The following is a 21,530-nucleotide window of genomic DNA, read 5'->3' as shown; positions in this document are numbered from 1 at the left end:
TATGTGCCGTCGAGTCAAACCCGACTCATAGCGACCCCTCCTTGGGTTTCCGAGGCAGTATCACTACGGAAGTAGGATTGCCCAACCTTCCTTCCGAAGAGTGGCTGGTGGATTTGAACCGCCAGCCATCTGGTTAGCAGGCAAGTGTCTTAGCCACTATGCTACCAGAGCTCCCATCATTGATTTCTTTGCTTCCTTCTCCCAATTTGAATACCTTTTATTTCTAGCTTAAGGGGCTCTGGTGGTGCAGTGTCTAAGGCATTTGACTGCTAACCAGAAGGCTGGCAGTTCAAACCCACCAGGGACTCCACAGAAAGAAGATGGGGCAATCTACTTCTGTAAAGATTTACCACCTTGGAAACCCGATGAAGCTTGCTATGAGTCAGAATTGACACAATGGCAGTAGGTGTTTTTTTTTTGTTTGTTTGTTTAGTTTAATTGCTTGGGCTAGATCTTCTAGTACAATATTGAATGAGAGTGAGAGTAGACATCCCTATCTTGTTCCTGATCTTAAGGGGAAAAGCTTTTAGTCACTATTTCTACCCTGAGTATGATGTTAGTTGTGGGTTGTTCATGAACGCTCTTAATCATGTTGAGGAATTTTCCTTCTTTTTCTAGCTTGTTAAGTGTTTTTATCATGAAAGTGTATTTGGATTTTGTCTGTGAGTCAATTGAGACAATCTTGTGGTTTTTCTCTTCCTGTTAATGTGGTGTATTACATTGGTTGATTTTTGAAACTTGAACCTGCATTCTTGGGAGAAATCCTACTTGATCATGGAGTATAATCCTTTCAGTGTTTTGTTGAGGCTTCTTAAAAGGACGTTGGTCTGTATATTTCTTGTGGTGCTTTTGTCTGGCTTTGTTATCAGGATGATGGTTGCCTTACAGAATGAGTTAGGATGTATTCCCTCCTGTTCTATTTTTAGAAGGATTAGACTCACTTCTTTATCAGTGATAGGTAGAATTTCCCAGAGAAGAGTCTGGTCCAAGGGTCTGACTTCTTGGAGATTGTTGTGGGGATTGAGATACTCTAGACAAATGTGATTTGCACAGCTCATACAAGATGTTCTTATTCCTCACTGCCTTTTAGCTCACTGCTTCTTAAATATTTTATTTTTCCCACAGACCACAGCACTTTTCATCGGTGTGCCCACATTTTTGATCATGCAGTTATTGATTATCATTTCTTCCTCCTTGTTGTCTATTCTTTAAGGAGCAGTTACCTTGGAAACATGGCAGAAGCAGTTTTCCATGCCCCAAAGAGGAAGCGAAAAGTGTATGAGCATTATGACTCTCCATTGCCGATCCCTTTTGGTCAGGACCATGGTCCTAAGAAAGAATTCAGGATGTACCGTGCTGAGATGATGAACAACAACGTGATTGTGAGGGATGCAGAGGATATTGAGCAGCTGTATGAGAAAGTGAGTGCTGGCAGCCTTGGTGAGGCTAGTTCCCGAGCAAGCTGTCCTTTTTCCTTCTCCTCCCCATTCCACCCTCCCCTAAAACTAACTGTAAAAAATGCCCACTGTTCCCTTGCAGCTTGGTACAGTGTAGGGATAGTACTGTGTGAATTGGGTGCCTAAAGCCTTACATTACGAGAGTATGTAAATGACAGATAGGATGTTCTTGTGAACCTACATTTCAATGATGAAATAAGAGTCAATAGATTGGTCTTTTTTCTCTTGATTATAAAAGCAATGCATGTTCATTGTACAATTAAAAAAAAAAAAAAACTAGCAATTTATATAAATATAATGGTAAAAAGTGAAAATTCGCCCACTCACTCCCATTCCTGTTCCCAGAGGTAACCGCAGAGCGGGCGTAGCATTCCAGACTTTTTTCTTTCTTTTTCCATGTGTCAGTTTTGAAACTAATGCTTCAGAGCCACAGCTCCCTGAGCTCTGTGGGAGAACAAACTTTCTGTCACCACAAGACAAAGATTTTGGACTAAGGCACACAGGCAGTGAGCGAGCATCATGGTGGCAGGTGTAGGAGTGTAGTGTCTCCCTTCCCATGGTTGCCATTTGGGGAGCTACTGCTCTGGCATTCAGACAGATCGAATGCAGCTTGAGAGTGTACTGGCTTCTTATCTGCTCGCTCTCTAGTTTGGGGACCTCTTAGTTGAGGATGAGCCCTGGCCTTTACTAGTTTCCAGCAGCACTCTAGGTCTGAGTTGAGACTGGTGGCTTGCTTCCCTTCCTTCCTTCTTTCCTTCCCTCCTCCTTTCTTTCTGTTTTCCCCATAGCCTATTGATTGCTGGGGGCATTTATTTTTAACAACTTTACAGAGGTATGATTTACATACCATATAATCCACCCATTGTAAATGCACAATTCAAGAATTATAGTAAATTTACAGAGTTGTGCAACCATGGTTACAGTCCAGTTTTCTAATACTTGCATCACCACAGAAAGTTCCTTGTGTCTGTTTGCACTTAACCTTTCCTCTCACTCTCAGCCTGAGGCAACCACTGATCTGCTTTCTGCCTGTATAAATTTGCCTTTCCTAGGAAGTTTATAAAGAGCTCTGGTGGCCTAGTGCCTTAGGCATTTGACTACTAACCAGAAGGTTGGTGGTTCAAACCCACCAGCCACTCTGCTGAAAGAAGATGGGGCAATCTACTTCCGTAAAGATTTATAGCCTTAAAAACCCAATGAGGGTTGTTGTGAGTCAGAATCAAGTTAATGGCCATGAGGGTTTTTTTTTTTTTTTTTTTTTTTTTTTTGAGTTTAGACAGTTTACGTAAAGAATATGTATTGTTTTGGGGATCAGCAGGAAGGAAAGAAGTAGTTCAATTTTAGGATTAAAAAGAATTTGAGATGCCAGTTGCACAACATGGTAAATGTAATCAATGACACTGAATTGTGTACTTAGAAATGGTGAGAATGGCAAATTTTATGTTATACATAACTTATCACAATAAAATTGAGAGGGAAAAAAAAGGAATTCGAGAAGCTTTTAAGAAGCTTTTTTACCTAAGTGGACAGGGCCCCATTCAAATGTGCTGTGTTCTTAAGCATGTGGAAAGAAGAGTTTGCTCTGTTGCTTTCAGCTCACCAGACACAGACTGAAATATTTTGTGAGATGAGCGAATGGTCCTAAAACCTTATTAAACGGTACTAAAACCCTTCAAACAATGGAAGGAATAAAATGATAAGATCTTTATAGTAAGCATTAGATAGATAACCAGAATAAAATGTAAAGCTATGAAAAATAGGCTTCTGTTGTTAACTTAAGGAGTTATTTAGCTCAGCTAAGACATTGATCACTAAACATGAACTAATTATGTTTTTTGTTTTTCCCCTCTTCCTGGAAGGGTTATTTTGGAAAAGGTATTCTGTCAAGAAGCCGTCCAAACTTCACAATTTCAGATCCTAAGCTGGCTGCTAAATGGAAAGGTAAAAACTTGTACATCATTCTTGTGTCAAATTATCATTGCCTTTCATGTTTGATCTTACACCTCAGGTTACATAGTAAAATTCTAGGGGAGAAGTAACATGCTCCCTGTCAACGTTACTGCCAAAAATCGTAACTGGAATAATTCTAATCAAGTGAAAATATGTTTTATAATTTCTGGAATGATCAAAAGTTTCATTTAGGTTCTTTGTTTACCTAGCAGAATACCACATGAGGGGCCAGTACTGGTAGTTAAGTACCTGTTCACACGTGGCACTAGGTAAAATGAGTTGTATATTTTATTTTCCAGAAGTAGACATTTACAATAACCATGACATTGATATATTTGTTAAATCATAGTAAAGCATGTAGTTTTCACTTGCTGAGTCTCTTTTCTTTTGTTTTTCACAGATCTTTTTATCTTAATGTTATTTTTCAAAGGAAATCTTATAATAATTACATGAGAACTAGTAAGTTACAAAATGATTAGAAATGATTTTTTAAACTTTTTATTGTAAGAAAAAATAGAAATTTAAAACCACATGAGAAAACAGGAGCAAAAGACAAATAAATAGGACTTCATAAAAATTAAAAACTTTTGTTCATCAAAAAAAACAAACACCCTGCCATAAAGTCGGATCCAACTCATAGCGACCCCTCCTTGAGTTCTGAGGCGGTATCACTACAGAAGTAGATTGCCCAGTCTTCCTTCCAAGAAGTGGCTGGTGGGTTTGAACCACCAGCCTTCTGGTTAGCAGTCAAATGCCTTGAAAACTTTACCAAAAAAGTGAAAAGACAATCTATTGACTGGGAGAATATCCTCAGAAACCATGTATCCAACAAGAACCAAAATATATAAAATTTTGACAACTTAACAATAAAAGGACAAATACCCAATCATAAAATGAGCAAAGGATTTGACAAAACATTTCACCAATGAGGACATTCAAATGACCACTAAACACATGAAAAGATGCTCAACGTCATTAGCCATCAGAGAGATACAAACCAACACCACAGTGAGAAACCATTTTACTCCCTCTAGGATAGTTAAGGAGCTCTGGTAGCATAGTGCCTAAGGCACTTGACTGCTAACCAGAAGGCTGGTAGTTCAAACCCACCAGCCATTCCTCGGAAGGAAGGTTGGACAATCCTACTTCCGGAGTGATACTGCCTCGGAAACCCAAGGAGGGGTCGCTATGAGTCGGGGCCGACTCGACGACAAATAACAACAACAACAACAGGATAGTTAAGGGAGGAAAAAACAGAAAATAAGAACTGTTGGAGAGGATGTGAGGAAATTAGAACCCTTACTGATTGCTGGTAGGGTAGTGCAAAATGGTACAGCCAGGGTGGAATACAGTGTGCCAGTTTCTCAAAAACTAAAAATAGAACTACCATATGACCCAGCAATCCCACTCCTAGCAATCCCACCGAAAAGACTTGAAAACAGACTCAGAGACTTATACACCAGTGTTCACTGCAGCACTATTCACAATAGCCAAAAGGTAAAAACAACCAAAATGTCCAGAAACAGATGAATGGATAAACCAAATGTACATACATAAAATGGAATACTACTCAGTAAGAGATGTGAAATCTTGAGGCATGCTATGGTATGGATGGAGCTTTAAGACATTATGCTGAGCGAAATAAAGTCAGTCACAAAAGGACAAATATTGTATGACTTCATTTATATAAAAAGACAAGAAAAGGCAAATGTACAGAGATCAAAGTTTATTAGTATTTACCAGGGGTGAGAGGAAGGGGAAAATGTAGGTTAATGGTGATGGAAAAAATCGCATTAATTAAGGGTAGGGTTGCACGATTATTTGTAATCTCTGTCAATAAGTTAAACATCCGTAAAGAGTTGAATTGGCAAAACTTGTGTGATTGATACATTTATAACAATGGCAAAAAAAAAAAAAAAGACTGGCTGCTGAGGCTGCTTATGTACAACCAGAAACCTCACAGGCAGTTTGGTTTCTTGGTTTAGAGGTTTGGGGTTGTGGTTTCATGGACATCCCAGTTAACTAGCCTAATAATATGATAGTGTTTCTGTTCTGCCTCCTAATTCAATGTATCTTAAAAGACCTGGGGTCTTAAAAGCTTGCAAGCAGCCATCCAAGGCAGAGCAGTTGGTCTCTATTCTCCTGGAACAACAGAGGAAGTAGAGTCAGAAATAGAAGGAGGATGTGGAATGTATGGCTAATTGCCTCCATGAACAACTGCCTCCTTTGCCACGAGACCAGAAGAACTGGATGGTGCCAGGCTACCATTAGTGAACATTTTGATAAAAGACTCCATAGAAGAATATGGATCAAAAGAGAGAAAATATAGAACAAAATTACAAATTCTCATGGACTCCAGACTTTCCGGAGGCATGGAAGCAGGATGAACCCCTGAAACTAGAGCCTTGAGATAGTCCTTAAACCTTATGCCAAAAATATGCCCTGAAGTCTTCTTAAAACGAAATAATAGTTTAGCTTGACCAGTAAAAATTATTTCATTATGTTCTTTTAGGAACTACCTAGATGGGATCAAATTGTTAACAAACAGCAACTCAAAAGATTAGATAGGAACCTTAGGGGGCAATGAATTTATGTTAATGAGGGAGGAACAACTCAAAAGGAGGGTGAGAAAGGTTATACAACTCAAAGAACGTAATCAATGTCACTGAATTGTACATGAGAAACTATTGAATTGGTGTATATTTTGTTGTACATATTCTCAACAACAGCAACAAAAGCATAAAATAAATATAACCACACTAAGATACCATTTTTAGTAGTCAGATTGGCAAAAATCCAAAAGTTTGACTACTTACTAGTTGGTGATGCCCTGAGAAACAGACTCAGGCGCTGGTACCACCTGTGAGGAGGGGAATTTAGCAACATCTAGCAAAATTGTCTATGTATTTATCTTTAACCCACAATCCCATTTCTTGGAATTTATCTTAATAATACTGGCAAAAATATGGAAAGAAATATATAGAAGGTTACCATTTGCAATATTATTTGCCTGAACCCAACCTGAGTGTCCCTTAGGAGGAGACTGGTTAAATAAACTCTAGTACATTCATACAGAAGTGCTGGGGACCTGTAAAGAAAAATGAGGATGAAAGATAGATTGTTAAGTGAAGAAAGAATTGTGGACAAAAACGAACTCCAGATGGATCAAAGACTAAAATGTAAAACTATAAAGTTCATTGAAGAAAAAATAGGGGCAAACTTGTTTGTGTTATGTGCCGTCGAGTCGGATCCGACTTACAGTGACCCCTCCTTGGGTTTCCGAGGCAGTATCACTACAGAAGTAGATTGCCCCATCATCCTTCCAAGGAGTGGCTGGTGGGTTTGAACCACCAACCTTCTGGTTAGCAGTCAAGTGCCTTAGGCACTACGCTAGCAGAGCTCCTGGGGCAAACTTAGGGGCCCTAATTTATGGCATAAGTAGACTTCAAGCATAACCCAAGAACAAACAGCAGAAGATAAACTAGATGATTGTGACATTCTGAAAATTAAATTCTTATGTGCATTAAAAGACTTCTCCAAAAGAGTAAAAAGAGAACCTACAGAATGGGAAAAAATACTCAACAATGACTTATCAGACAAAGGACTCATACCTAAAATTTCTAGAAAACCAACACATCAACATCAAAAAAACAATCCAATTAAAAAATGAGCAGAAGACATGAACAGACCCTTCACCAAAGAAGATATTCAGGCGGCCAACAAACACAAGAAGCAATGTTCACAATCGGCCATTAGAAAGATGCAAATCATAATAACCATGAGGTACCATCTCACCCCAGCATTAATAGCAAAGTTCAACAAGACAGAAAATAACATGCTGGAGGGGATGTGGAGAGATTGGGACTCTCATACACTGCTGTTGGGTCTGTAAAATGATATAACACTGTGGAAATTGGTATGGCCATTCCTTAAAAAGTTGAAAATAGAAATATCATTTCACCCAGCAATCCCATTACTAGGTATATACCCTAAAGAAGTGAGAGGCAGGATATACACATCCATGTTCATTGCAGCACTACTCACAATAGCAAAGAGATGGAAAAAACCTAAGTGCCCATCAACCAAGAAATGGAAAAACTGTGGTACGTACAATGGAATACTATGCAATCCTAAAGGAATAGTATAGAATCTGCAAAACACCACATAAAGTGGATGAACTTGTAGGACATTATACTGAGTGAAATAAGTCAGTCACAGAAGGACAAATATAAAGTCCAGTATTATAAAAAGTCAGGGAAAGGATTATACATAGAAGGAAATTTTCTGTATTGGTTACCAAGGAGGGGAGGGGAGCGGAGGGAAAATTTCTAGATAGGTTGAAAAAAAAGATATATGTGTATATATGTGTGTGTGTGTGTGTATACACACACACATACTAATCTTCTTTGGTATATATATGTGTGTGTGTGTGTGTGTGTGTGTTTGTGTGTGTGTGTTGTTGTCACTGTTGTTATGTGCCGTTGAGTCGGACCCGACTCATAGCGACCCCTCCTTGGGTTTCCGAGGCAGTATCACTACGGAAGTAGATTGCCCCATCTTCCTTCCGAGGAGTGGCTGGTGGGTTTGAACCGCCAGCCTTCTGGTTAGCAGTCAGATGCCTTTGGCACTATGCCACCACAGTTCCCATCCCTCCCCATATAAGCATTAAAAAAAAAAAAAACAACTCTAGATTTCTATAAAATTATATATATGTATGTATATATATATACACATACACACACACACACACACACACATACACTACCAGAGCTCCGGCAATCATTTTTTTTGGTAGTGTTGGTATTGTTATTCTGAGACTGTTGCGTATATGTTATATGATAAAGCAAATGTTGGTGTAATTGACGGTCCCTGGGTTGTGCAGGTGGTTTACCACTGACTCAGAACCACCCAGCAGTGCTGCAGAAGAAAGGCTTGGCAATCTGCTTTGGTAAAGATCACAGCCAGGAAAACCTTATGGAGCAGTTCTACTCTGTAGCACATGGCGTTGCCATGAGTCAAAATCAACTCGATAGCAACAGGTTTGGTTTTTAGTTTTTGGTTTTTGGTTTTAGTGTGGTTAAAGACGGATTTTTTATATGGAACATCTTGTACCAGAAAGCAAGGAAGCTTGTTAGAGACTACCAGGCTATTTCAAAAGGAATCAGGCACTAAATTGAAGATGCTCTCACTGGCAAAAGATGGAAACATTTGCAATTCAGTAAGAATAACTTCAATTTCTTTCAAAATTCATTCATAATGATGCAAAAAAAAAAAAAAAAGTATAAATCCTTTAGTTCATAATAATCTCCCTCTCCTCTTCTTCCCTCACTACCAAAAGTTTATTGTTCACCTTTGAAGGATGCTAAGGAACTATTCATTGTTTTGAAAACTGGGAAATAGAGAAAGAATCCAGTATTTTTTCTGTCTTTTGTATATGTACTTTTTCTCAAAGTAACCAAATAGTTAATGAGAAGAAATTTCTTTTTATAGAAGGACCCCTGGTACTAAACAAAGAAAGAATAATAGGATTAGAATGTCACCATTGTGTAACATCCAATGAATTAATAGATCTAGGCATTGATCAGCACTGGTACTGACATCATAGGAAGAGATGAGAAGATATTGTCTCCTTGTGGATGCACCACTACCCATGATGTTTTCTTCCCAGCAAAGTGAGCCTGATTCATTGAGTCTCTAGATCCATCAGGTCATAGGAAATACCAGCTAGAGAGGAACATGTTAAGCCAGTGATGTTCAAAATACCGGAATTTGGGGAGAATAAGAACTTTGCACTGTAATGGAAATCAACATACAGCTTTCTTCTCCATGACAGTCTGGCTGTGAAACTAAGGTCAGCTGAATGACAGTGTGCAGAGTGAGACAGCTGATTAGATGTTGGTGGAACCTCATTTCTTCTTGGACTGTCCACAAGCAGTTTGAGCATCAACAATTATTCTGTGGCCACACTGAGTTGTTTTTGTCATCGTTGGCTACTGTCAAGTCAGCCACCTACTCACGGCAACCCCAGGCACAAAAGAACAAAACAGGGTCCAGTCCTATGCCCTCCCCATGATCTATTATGCGTCAGACCATTGTTATCATAGGGTTTTCTTTGGCTGATTTTTGCAAGTTGATTACCAGATCTTTCTTCTTAGTCTGTCTTAGTCCAGAAGCTCTGCTGAAACCTGTTCAGCATCATAGATAGCAACTCCACTGCCAGGTGATGGCTGCGGATAAAGGACATTGGCCAGGAATTGAACCCAGGCAAGAATTCTACCACTGAACTAGTAGTGCCTCATATACTTTGACTTGTTGTGTCAGTTCCCACTCAACAACCCTAAAGGACAAGGTGGAACTGCCCAGAGGGTTTCAAAGGCTGTAAATCTCCACAGAAGCAGACTGCCACATCTTTCTCCATTGCAGTGGCTGGTGGGTTTGAACTGAACTGACAGCTTTTCAGTTAGCAGCCAAGCTCCTAACCATTGCACTACAAGTGCTCCTTACACTTTGAGTGCTGCTGTGTTAACAGCACAGTAGAACATGGTCATCTGGAACCAGACTGAGGGAGATTCTGCAAGACAGACAATCCATTTCTTCAACAAATAAACTACAGGAGAAAAAAAATCATTGAGGGGGAACCCAGTGATTAGACTTAAGACAGATCAGTCAATTGCAATGACCTTAGTTGGATCTTGAATCAAACAAACTTTAAACAAAGGAAAAACATAAGATAATTTAGATTTTGTATGATGCCAGGAAATTAATGCTTAGTTTTTAAAGTGTGATGGTGATATTGTAGTTATTTATTTATTTTTTTAAAAGAGTCATTATAGAACTACATACTGAAATATTTAGAAATGAAATGCTATGATATCAGGGATCAATTTTAAAATAATCTAGGGGCTGGGAAAGTGGGTGGAAGAATAAATGAAGCAAGATTGGCTGTAAATCAATTGTTAAAGCTGTGCATGGGATTTTTTTGTGTGTGTGTGCTGTTCTCTCCACTTTTGTGTATGTTTGAGATTTTCCATAGTAAAAAGAGAGGAGGGGAAAAAAACAAAAAGTGGAGCAATTAGTATAATGATCCTGCCTATACCCTTTACTCGGGAGCTCTGGTGGCATAGTGCTTAAGGCATTTGACTGCTAACCAGAAGGCTGGTGGTTCAAACCCACCAGCCACTCCTTGGAAGGAAAGTTGGCCAATCTACTTCCTTAGTAATACCACCTTGGAAACCCAAGGAGGGGCACCGTGAGTCGGGCCCGACTCGACGGCACACAACAACAACAACATACCCATCACCCAGCTTCAACAATTAATGTTTTGCCAAAAAATAGAAAGTTTTAAAATAGTATGATACTCTTGACTTTTGAGAAGCTTATCCTGATCTATGTAATAATCCATTTGAAATATTGGTAGAGATTTGAAGGAAATTAATTTATGCCAAGGAAACAGAGAGCACCTATTTAAGGTTGTAGAAAGCCCTAGAAAAATAAATCTCAAGTATCCATTTGAGGAGGATCTGCAAAATCTGGCTTCAACCTGCTCTTCCACCCTCATCTCTAATCGTTCCCTTCTACCTGTTTGTACTCTAACCGCCTGGGGCTCCCTGCTATTCTGTGAATGTACCATTCATTTGCTGTGTTTGTGTCCTTGTGCATGGTTTCCTTTCCCAGTTTTCTCCTTGGCCACCTGGTGAACTGCTATTCATTCTTCAAAGCCCAGCTCCATTGTCCCTTCTCTTTGTACTTTTTCTTAATCTTTCCAGTAAAGTTAATTGGCTCCTTTATAGTACTCAATTCAGTCATATATCATCTTGGGTTAGAAGTGGTTGTTTCTTTCTGTTTCCCCAATTGGACTATTTCCATGGCTTTGCCTTATTATTTCTGTGTCTGTAATGTTTGGCACGTAAATTACTTTTAGTAAAATTTGCTACATTGTTGTTTGTTGTTGAATTACCAGTGGAAGAAGGTCATGACGCTGGGAACAAATTCCCAGTGAGGTAGGAAGTGAACTCACTTTCTTAGGGTTTTAAAGCTGAAACATCATCTATTCCAAGCCTTTAACCCATTGGAGAGGAGATTGAGTTTGGGAAAGGAGAAATGACTTGCCAAAGGCAGAGTTAGGGAGGACTGTGACTAAAACTTTGACCAGTAGGTGACCTGCTAAACTAGACAGAAAGACTCTTCCCACTAGCCCAGGGCCAAAACTAGAACCCAGGACTCCCAAACCTCATGCAAAACTAACCTGACCCTGAAATTTACTTTTCCCACCTTTTCTTTGTACATGTATTAGATGCTTTCACTGAAGAAGCTTTATAAATAAAATGGAAAGAGTAGACTGGAAAGAGCAGCTTTGCTTTTGGTCAGTCGCATAACTTTAGGTCTTCAGTATTCTCATCTGGAAGTTGAGGGAATGACCACTCAGAGGGAGCAGAGAGCTTTCACCTTGCACGCCATCTCTGCTGACCTGCAGCACTGGGTGGAGACCTGCAGCTGGGGGCGCTCTGTAAGCTCAGCAAGGAAAGTGATGGGATTGGTTAGCTGCTGCCGGGGTGCAGGTATAAGGGATAGTGGCACATGAAGTGTATTTTTCCCCTTGCTGAGCTGATGGTATTAATGAGCCTTCTAGGTGTGCAGTTTTGTGACTCTTGAAACCCTTTTGTCTTTTCTAGATTTTCATTATTTTTCACCCTTAATCAAAATTTGTCTGAACTAATCGAGCCTCTTTGTTGTTACAGATATGAGGACATGCCTGCCCATAATCACTTCAGAGAGGTAAGTTGTAATGAACTTTGGCTTTGGTCAAACTTCTGGTATGGATTAAATCTATTTTAATTTATTTTTTGGGTAATAGATGTGTCCTTGAAAATTATGAATTTCGTGTGGATCGAATCATATTTGAAGTACATTAAGTGAATTTATTTTTTTAATAATCCTAAACTAAATCCTATTTAATTCCCAATGCCAATTTAATTCTTTCTAAATATGAATAAAGGACCTCTGGTGGCTTAGTGCCTAAGGCATCTGACTGCTAACCAGAAGGCTGACGGTTCAAACCCACCAGACATTTCTCGGGAGGAAGATGGGGCAATCTACTTCCATAGCGATACCGCCTCAGAAACCCAAGGAGGGGTTGCCATGAGTTGGATCTGACTCAACTGCAGTGAGTTTGGTTTGGTAAATATGAATAATGATCCTGTAATGCATATGTTTTTAAGTCGTAAATTGCTCAGCGTTAGCCTTGGAATTGGCATCCTGCCCAATGAGGCAGGGAAGGGCCTGAAGGACTCAGAGAAAGTGGTTTTCCCAGAGACTCCACCCTTCCTCATCCATCTTACACAGTCATGATTCCTTCTTCTGGAATTTTTACTGTCTCTTCCCTTTTTCTCCCCAGTTCCCTAAATACACACACCAAACCAAAAATAAAAACTGAACTCATTGCCATCAAGTCAATTCCAATTCATGTCAACTCATATGACAAAGGATTTTCTTGGCTATTATCTTTATGGAAACAGATCGCCAGGTCTTTCTTCCTTGGTGCTGCTGGGTGGGCTCAAAATGCCAACCTTTAGCTTTGCAGGTGATCACAAACTGCTTTGTGCCACCCAGAGACCTAATGCACACACACTGCCTGGCTAATCCCTGCACATCCTTACATTCCAGCCTAAATGGCCCCTTTTCTTGAAGCTTCTCTTCTCAGTTCCTCCCCATGTGAGTTGGGTGTTGCCCCTGTGGCTATTGCTGAATCAGCGTGGCAATGTATGTGATACTGTGTTAGTTAAATTTGTATGTCAACTTGGCTGGGCCTGGTCGAGTGGCTGGGCAGCTGGTGGTAGTTATTCCCCGTGATGAGACTGGCAATCAACTCCATGGTGGGATCTACCACAAACAGCTGTGTAGCTGCCTTTGAGATGTGGTCTGCTTCCCACATATAAGGAGAAGCCTTGGGGATAGTCTCTAGCTTATGGCATGCTTAGATCCAGCATAGGAGCTCTGGTAGCATAGTGGCTCAGGCACTTGACTGCTAACCAGAAGGCTGGCAGTTCAAAGCCACCAGCCACTCCTCGGAAGGAAGATGGGGCAATCTACTTCCGTAGTGATACTGCCTTTGAAACCCAAGGAGGGGTCGCTATGAGTCGGGGCCGACTCGACGGCACATAACAACAACAACAACAGACCCAGCATAGAGCCGTGTCATTGTTCACCAGCCTGCCATGCTCTTGACGATCTTGCGACTTTCAATGGACTTGAATGAATGGCCTCCCGTGTGGTTTGGTAACATCAGGACTGTGCCATTTTATTTGTCAGCCTTGGGCTTGTTAGCCTCAGCAGCCAGTAGCTGCCTGAGTAAGAGATGGCTCTAGCTTCAGTGGGCTGGGAGCAAGAGGCAGAGCTAAAGCCCAAAAGGTTGAGGGGCTTTCAGTCAGCTACTGGAGCCTGGCACTTGGAACTTGGACTTAAAGCCTCCAAATTGTAACGATAAACTTCTGTTTGTTAAGGCCATCCCATTTGTGGTATATTCTTGTCAGAGCGGCACTAGGTAACCAGAACAGATACTGTATGGAGCATTGCAGAATGGAAAGAGCTGTGTTGCCTTGGGTAAATTGCATAATTTATCACATATCAGTTGCCCAGTGTAGACTGTCAGCACTTTGAGAGCGAGGACTGTGCCTGGCTAACCTCTATATCCCTTAGTAAGATTTTGTTAACTAAATGGTCAGCTATCCAAATCCTCATTGTCTCTGAGGTATAGCCCCAACCTCCACTCTTACATGAAGCCTCCTAAAATGACTCAAATATGCAGTTTTCATCTTGCTTCTAGTACTTACTGACCAAATCCAACAGCTCCTTTTTGGTTACATGCTCACCAATTTCATGGCCAGAGGAATGGCGGGTGGGCGGTAGCACCGGGGAGATCTCAAGGGCTGCTCTGGCTCTAGACCTTAGGCTGGGGGTCAGGAGTAGGACCGAAGTCTGTTGGAGGGGCCTGGTAAGAACTTGGCAGAGCCCCCATCCCAGGAGGGACTGCAGTATAGGCAGGACGCTGCAGCAGAGCTAGGATTCAGAAACAAAGCAGAAGCCCACCTGTGAGAACTATACCCACACATGGCCAGCAGAAAAAACAAGAGACATTCTGGGTAGGGGAGATGGCCAGCTAACTGAAGGTCAACCCTTTATAAGCACTAAAATGTAATTTTTCAACCATTTTTGATTGATCTTCTTATGTGTTATTTATTAAACATGATCCAGAAGGTCTTTGCCATCTGAATATTCAGAATAGTCCAGGGACCCACAGTTACTAGGTTGTACTGGGAAGCAAGAGTTATAATACATGTTTGTCAATCAGTGGACCTCTTAGAAACTCACATATCCTCTTTTCCTCCTCAGCACTTGTGAAGTGCCTTCTTATGTCATTACCCTGGTTGATTATACAGTTGATTACTTCAGTGCTTAACTAATCTAACTGCCAGATTCTCATTTAAAAATCATTGTGTGTGTTAATTTGATCACTTTCATTGACTTCTAAATCCTGCATCTTCTGCAAGTTTCAAATTTTCAGTTTGCCATCAATTTTCCTTGAGTTTATACTACAGCAACAAATGACAGAGTAGCAGGCTTGACACAAAACAACAGGAATGTTACATGAAACAGGGATCAGAATTTCAGAGTGAATAGTACAGAAATAGTTACGACAAGCAACTTAGCAGTTATCATCGGGTGATGAGGACTTTTCATGTAACCCTTCCCAGGGGTGAGCATCAGGACCCTCTGGTGAAGGGAGAGAAGCTGTGGTGTGTTCCGATGAGACCATTGGGTATTCTTGCAGCCTTGAATGGGTCCCATCACTGCTTCTAATTGTAACTGCTACCTTTTCCACCTGCCACTCTTCCCCTTATGTTTCTAACTTTTTTCTTTCTCTTCCTGTTGCTTCTCTAGCAGGGGTTGGGATTCATTGCAACAAGACTTAACTTTTAAGGCATTGCCAGCCAATGAGAGGACACCTGCTTCATGGCCTGCATGCCATAGTCTTAGTCATCTGTGTGTATGGTCCCAGCAGCACTACCAGCTTACTCAGGCTTTCTCCAACAGGCTTTGCAGCTACTGGCTCATTGGAGGTTTCTTCATGATCCTTCGAGATTGTCATGAGGCAGGACTACAGGCATGATTCTGGCACTGACAGAAGGGCAGATAGAGAGATGTTAGGTGGCTAATCTCAGAATCACCCAGAAGAGACACCTCTAAAACCCAGAACTCTTGGGCTGCTCTCCTCATATCACTGCCCCTGCTCTCAAAGAGCAGTTAATTACCATTGTACATTTTTCATTTATGAAGTGGTATTTGTCTTTTCTTTAATGTAATATGTTTTAAGTGACCTTGACTATTTTTCAAGCATCCCCTGAAGTCCCACAATAATATGGTGGTCATTACTGTTGAATGCTGTCAACTTGGCATCAAGTTCACAGCAACCCATGCACACTGGGCCCAAATGCTACCTGGTCCTGTGTCATCCCCATGGTGGGTTGTGGATTAGACCATTGTGGCCCATGGGGTATGCATTGGTTGGTTTTTGGAAGCAGATCACCAGGTCTCTCTTCCTAGTCCATCTTAGTCTGGGTATTTATTGAACATTCTTTACATGCTAAGCACTTTGCATAGCTTATCCCCTTTAATTCTTGCTATCCCTGTGAGGGTGGTGCAGTCATCCCTGATTTGCAGATGCACAACTGAACCTCAGCAGGACAGGACCACATAGCTAGTACAAAAACGTGGTAGGGTGAGGATTTGCACTTATCTCTGCCTTGACCTCTTGGTGGCACAGAGCATAGCAATGACCTTTGTGCACTCTCTCCCAGATCCTCTGCTGTTGAACCTTTAATTCAATGCTTCTCTCACATTTTTGAGCCAAGGAATTTGATGAAAGTTGTGGATCCCATCTCCATGTGCACATCGACACACAAATTTGTGTCCAACTAAAGGAGTTTCATAGCCCCCCCCCCAAGGCCTATAAGAGCTAATGCTTTCATTTAGAAGAGCAAAGTGTCTTTTTCAGTCTCAAATGAAAGTCCTTTTAACTGTATGTGTGCATCAGATGCCATGTGACAGGCAAGAGGACAGCCTACTATTTCACGGGCAGCCACTTTTTCTCCTGATTATAAGACTAATACATTCTTCTTGCAGCAAAGTGTAAGGAAGAAAATATTTGCCTATAACCAACCTACCATTGAGTAAAACTACAGTGGACATTTTAAAAGTATAGTTTTCCAATCTTTTTCATCTGCTTTGTTGTCTCTATAGTTTGTCTTTTACCTTTGGAGACTCCAGTGTTGTTACTAACCATCCGTACATCTTGCAGGTATCAGCGCAGTGTAGAATGGGCTGCAGAGCTCCTGCGTAGGCAGGGGCAGGAGGAGAGTGCTGTGCACAGCATCCTCCAGGATTACACCAAGCCACTTGAACTCCCTTGTTTGCAAAGGTACGAAGAGGATCATCTGCAGAGTGAGCTAAACTCTGAAGTGGATCCCAGCATGGAAGGCCCAGCAGGAAGAGAGAAACTTTCTGTGATGAATGGAGACACTGGAGAGTCAGATGACATGGTGGACCTGAACAAGGGATCTGCCTGCCCACAGGAGGGTTCAGGGCAGGATGCCGTCACTACAGATAGCTCTGATGGACTCACAATAGAGGGCACTGCACCCCTGTCCCATGTCCAGCATAGCCACCATGATGACCTCATCCCCCAGCATGGTTCTCAGCCTGAGGATGACCGGCACATGGATCTCCTCTCTGCCAGAGAAGGCGGGGCTGGTCACGAGTATGTGCTCGTGGAGGAAGTGGTTCATGATGTGGGCACAGGAGAGGATGCACCGAGTGAGGAAGTAAGTTAAAGAAAACAAATTATTCCCCCAAAGCCATCTGCTTCTGACCCAGCTGAGAGTCTGGCTAACCAGCATGTCCATTATTCTTTGAAAAGTATCACAGTAGGAGGTCCTGGATAGAGTGGGAGGAAATGTGGAGCAAAACTCAAATCATAAAAAACACCAGGCTTGGCTTCCAACCAAACCAAAGATAGGCATATGAACTGAACATTTCCAGTAAGTAGATACAATCATGGGAGAATAGAAGGGCTATCTGTATATGCACAGGGAGGCAACACAGGAGGCAGGAGTGTATGGGAGGGAAGGACACAGGGAATAGGTAACTATGGGCAGGAAGTAGAATGGGAGCTGTTGCATTGTGGGAAATTGTAGTCAAGTCATCAGACAAAGTGTATGTGAACTGCTGTATGGAAAATGAATTTGCTCTGTAAACTTTCTCCCAAATCACAATAAAAATTTAAAAACAGCAACAACAACAACAACAACAAAAAAAAACAGACTTATTGGTCTGATAGAGACTGCAACCTCAGAGACTATATGGCCCTTAGATAGATACTCTTTAAGCCTGGAACCATAGCTCAGCTTTCATCCAAACAATAAACAGGCCTATAATGTGAATAATAACACCAGAGAGGTATGCACTCATTGGAACAATCAACCATGAGAGATCAAAAGGGCAGTGTTTGCCCAGGGATAAAGCTCAGAAGGTAGGAAGGAATAGAAAGGACAAATGGAAACGTGAACACTGGGAGGAAGTAGGAAGAGTGCTGTTTTATTGTGGGGATTGGAGTCAGTATCACCATAATGTGTATAAATTGTTGAATGGAAAACCAGCATGCTCCGTAAACTTTCACTTGAATTGCAAAAAAAAAGTTTAATTTAAAAAAAAACTGTCCTTTGCTAACATCTAGGCACAGGCATTTATTTGGTAAGCAGCTGGGACGTGTGAGAATTGTGCAGAACTCCTTGCTGCAAATGCTCCCAGAGATCCAGGAGACTCCAGGTATACTGGTCCTGGGACACATCAGCTGTGAGGGCTGTTTCAACTGTTGTTATGTGCCGTCGAGTCGAACCCGACTCATAGCGACCACTCCTTGGGTTTCCAAGATGGTATCACTACGAAAGTAGATTACCCAACCTTCCTTCTGAGGAGTGGCTGGTGGGTTTGAACCGCCAGCCTTCTGGTTAGCAGTCAAGTGCCTTAGGCACTACGCTACCAGAGCTCCCCTGTTTCAACTAGAACTTCAAATTTGTGAATGACTGAAGTTAAATATATATATATATATATATATAAATGAAAGCTGGTTTAATATTATCCTCTATTTGATAGAAATAATCATGGTAATTATTATTTCTGTCAAATAGAGGATAATATTAAATTATTATCCTGTGGAAGACATTATGAGAGAAGTATTAGAGAGCAGAGTAAGAGCCACTTTATTAAGGGACTCACTGTGGAGATAGTTGTTATTGTTAGTTGCCATCATGGCTGCAACTCATGATGACCCATGTACAACAGAGCAAAACATTACTGGTCCTGCACCATCTTTACAGTCAGTGTGCTTGAGACCATTGTTGTAGCTACTGTGTATTTTGAGTGCCTTCCAACCTAGAGGCGTGATCTTCCAGCACTATAGGAGACAAGATTCTGTCATGATGCATAGGGTTTCATTGGGTGATTTTTGGAAGTAGATCACCAGGTCTTTCTTCCTACTCTTAGTCTGGAAGGTCCCCTGAAGTATTTCCACCATGGGTGACCCCACTGGTGTTTGAAATACCAATGGAATAGTTGGTCTTATAGTGCCTAAGGCATTTGACTGCTATCCCAGAAGGTTGGCAGTTCAAACCCACCAGCCACTCCTTGGGAGGAAGATGGGGCAATCTACTACCATAAAGATTTACCCCCTCAGAGCTCAGGACCAAAGTCACAGGGGACATCAAGCTCAACTGGCATAACATACTACACAAAACATTGTTCCACGTCCTACTTTGATGAGTAGTAACTGGGATCTTAAAAGCTTGCAAGCAGTCATTTAGATGCAACGATGGGTCTCTCCTCATCCAGAGCAAAGAAGAATGAAGAAAATCAAATATTCATGGAAACAATTAGTCCTAGCGACTGGTACACCATGCGATCTGCAGCCTATATGACTATGAGACCAGAACTAGATGATGCCCGGCTACCACTGTCAAACACTCAGAGTGGGATCTGTGTAGGAGATCCTGGATAGAGAGGGAGAACAATGTAGAACAAAACTCAAAGTCATTTGGAGAAAAAAAAAAAAGGAAGGGGACCAGGTTTGCTGGTCTGTTAGAGCCTGGTGGAATCACTGAGACTATGGCCCCTAGCTGCCCTTCAGGTCTGGAATTGAACCCACACCTGTGATTTCCAGCCAAGCAAAAGACAGGCATAGGAGTTGAACATTTACCTGAGGTAGATACACTCTTTGGAGAGAACAATCATGGGAGAAAGAAGGGCTGCTTATGCACAGGGAGACAGCTCAGGGGGCAGAAGTGCATAGAGGGATGGACACAGGGAAGAGGTAACTATCAGGAGGAAGTGGGAAGGGAACTATTGTATTGGGGTAAATTATAGTCAATGTCATGAGACAAAGTGTATGTGAACTGCTGTATGGAAAGTGAATTTGCTCTATAAATTTTCACCCAAATCACAATAAAAAAAAAAAAAAAAAGATTTACCACCTCGGAAACCCAATGGGGGTCGCTATTTGTCAGAATCAACTCAGTGGCAGTGAGTTTGATTTTGGTTTTTGAGCTTCCAGTGTCATAGCAACATGTAAGCCACCACTTGCTTGATGTTGACAGATGGATAGGTGGATGATATTAGATAGGGTTACTCTGGAATTATGTATAATGTAAAAAATTAGAAACAGTCTAATGGTTAAGTAGTAAGTGAAGCATCCTTTTGTAGAAATATTGTGTAGCCTGTACATGAGGTTTATGACATCTTATTAAGAATGCTTGCATACTTGTGAAGTACAACTGACTGAAAAAAGAAGCAACCTATAAAATTGACTAACAAAATGGTCTAACCCTGGCAAGAATTCGTGAGTAGAAAAAAGGAAATAAAATGTTAATAATAAAAAGCAAAAACATCCTTTTCTACATTAATATTAAAAAGTCATCTTTTATAAATATTAAAATGGAAAGTGTTTTGTGACATAATTTTTACCATAGTAATTTTTTTCACATTCATAACATTGACCAAACAACATGTAGATCTTGAAAATTTATAAGAAAAGAATCTTAATTTTAAAATGCAATATCCTCTGTTTAATCTATAGTGTCCCCATTTGTTCTAATTTGTTTTATTTTCTTCTTTTCAGTCAGTGCAGACAAAGAGATTAATATGCAGAAGAAATCCATACAGGATCTATGAGTATTTGCAGCTCAGCCTGGAAGAGGTATGTGCTCATCATGGTAGTATTTCAGCCATTGGTTTCCAAGCCCTCACCATCTGTTCCCAAAGGCCCGTGCACCACCTATACATTGTGCAGTTTTTGGCAAATGCAGTACTGAAGTTACCATAGGTGGCTTCCAAGGTAGACTTGCCTGAATTTCACTCCCCAGCCTTTATTTTGTTAACTCTGAGATTTCAGTTTTTAACATTTCAGAAATTGGGAGATTTCCCTATATCATTCCACAGAGGATTTGAGGGGTTAATCTAAACACTTCTTTTCACATCAAGATTTCAGAATAACTGATTATTATATCTATGAGTTGGAATTGACTTACTGGTACCTAAAAACAAGATAGATATATGTGTATATATATGTGTGTGTGTGTGTGTGTGTGTGTGTGTGTGTGTGTGTGTATAGGTATGTGTGTATATATATGTATATACGTGTATGTGTGTGTACACACACACACAGTTGTATTGAGGTATAATTCATTTAAAGTCTACACTCATTTACGTTAGTATAAAAGTCTACACTCATTTACATTAGTATATTCACAGAGATTCACTCATCTTTAATAAGCTGTTGATACATGATTCAAATCATGTAGTGACTGCTAATTTTTTTTAAGTAAATGGCTTCTAGGTATTCTGTGAAATCACTGAGATTTTGTGTTACCTTTATATATTGCAGTAGCTGCATTCTTAAACATTAACTAAATGTGACTTTCTGTAAACCACATCTATTTCCCCTCTGATTTGGAGTTCTTCTATCCTGTGGTCACACTATTTTCATTCTTTGTTTTTTTTTTCGCCAATGCTTATACT

At 40.8% G+C, this 21,530-nt stretch overlaps 1 protein-coding gene across 1 annotated transcript in view; it reads left to right on the top strand.

Annotated features, from left to right (window-relative positions):
- Nucleotides 1–1,232: 1,232 nt before the first annotated feature.
- Nucleotides 1,233–21,530, top strand: part of TSEN2 (tRNA splicing endonuclease subunit 2) — a 57,356-nt gene continuing 37,058 nt past the window's right edge. The window contains exons 1-5 of the mRNA XM_007954108.2: nucleotides 1,233–1,421; nucleotides 3,317–3,398; nucleotides 12,146–12,182; nucleotides 16,762–17,284; nucleotides 20,632–20,709. Of these exons, the coding sequence (XP_007952299.1) occupies nucleotides 1,233–1,421; nucleotides 3,317–3,398; nucleotides 12,146–12,182; nucleotides 16,762–17,284; nucleotides 20,632–20,709 (909 nt within the window). The remainder of the gene's footprint in view (nucleotides 1,422–3,316; nucleotides 3,399–12,145; nucleotides 12,183–16,761; nucleotides 17,285–20,631; nucleotides 20,710–21,530) is intronic.

Source organism: Orycteropus afer, unplaced genomic scaffold (assembly GCF_000298275.1).
Source record: "Orycteropus afer afer isolate SDZICR_OR568_19922 unplaced genomic scaffold, OryAfe1.0 scaffold00432, whole genome shotgun sequence".
Lineage (NCBI taxonomy): Eukaryota > Metazoa > Chordata > Mammalia > Tubulidentata > Orycteropodidae > Orycteropus > Orycteropus afer.
Note: the sequence above shows the minus strand (reverse complement) of the source record. Positions and strands in the feature narration are given on the sequence as shown.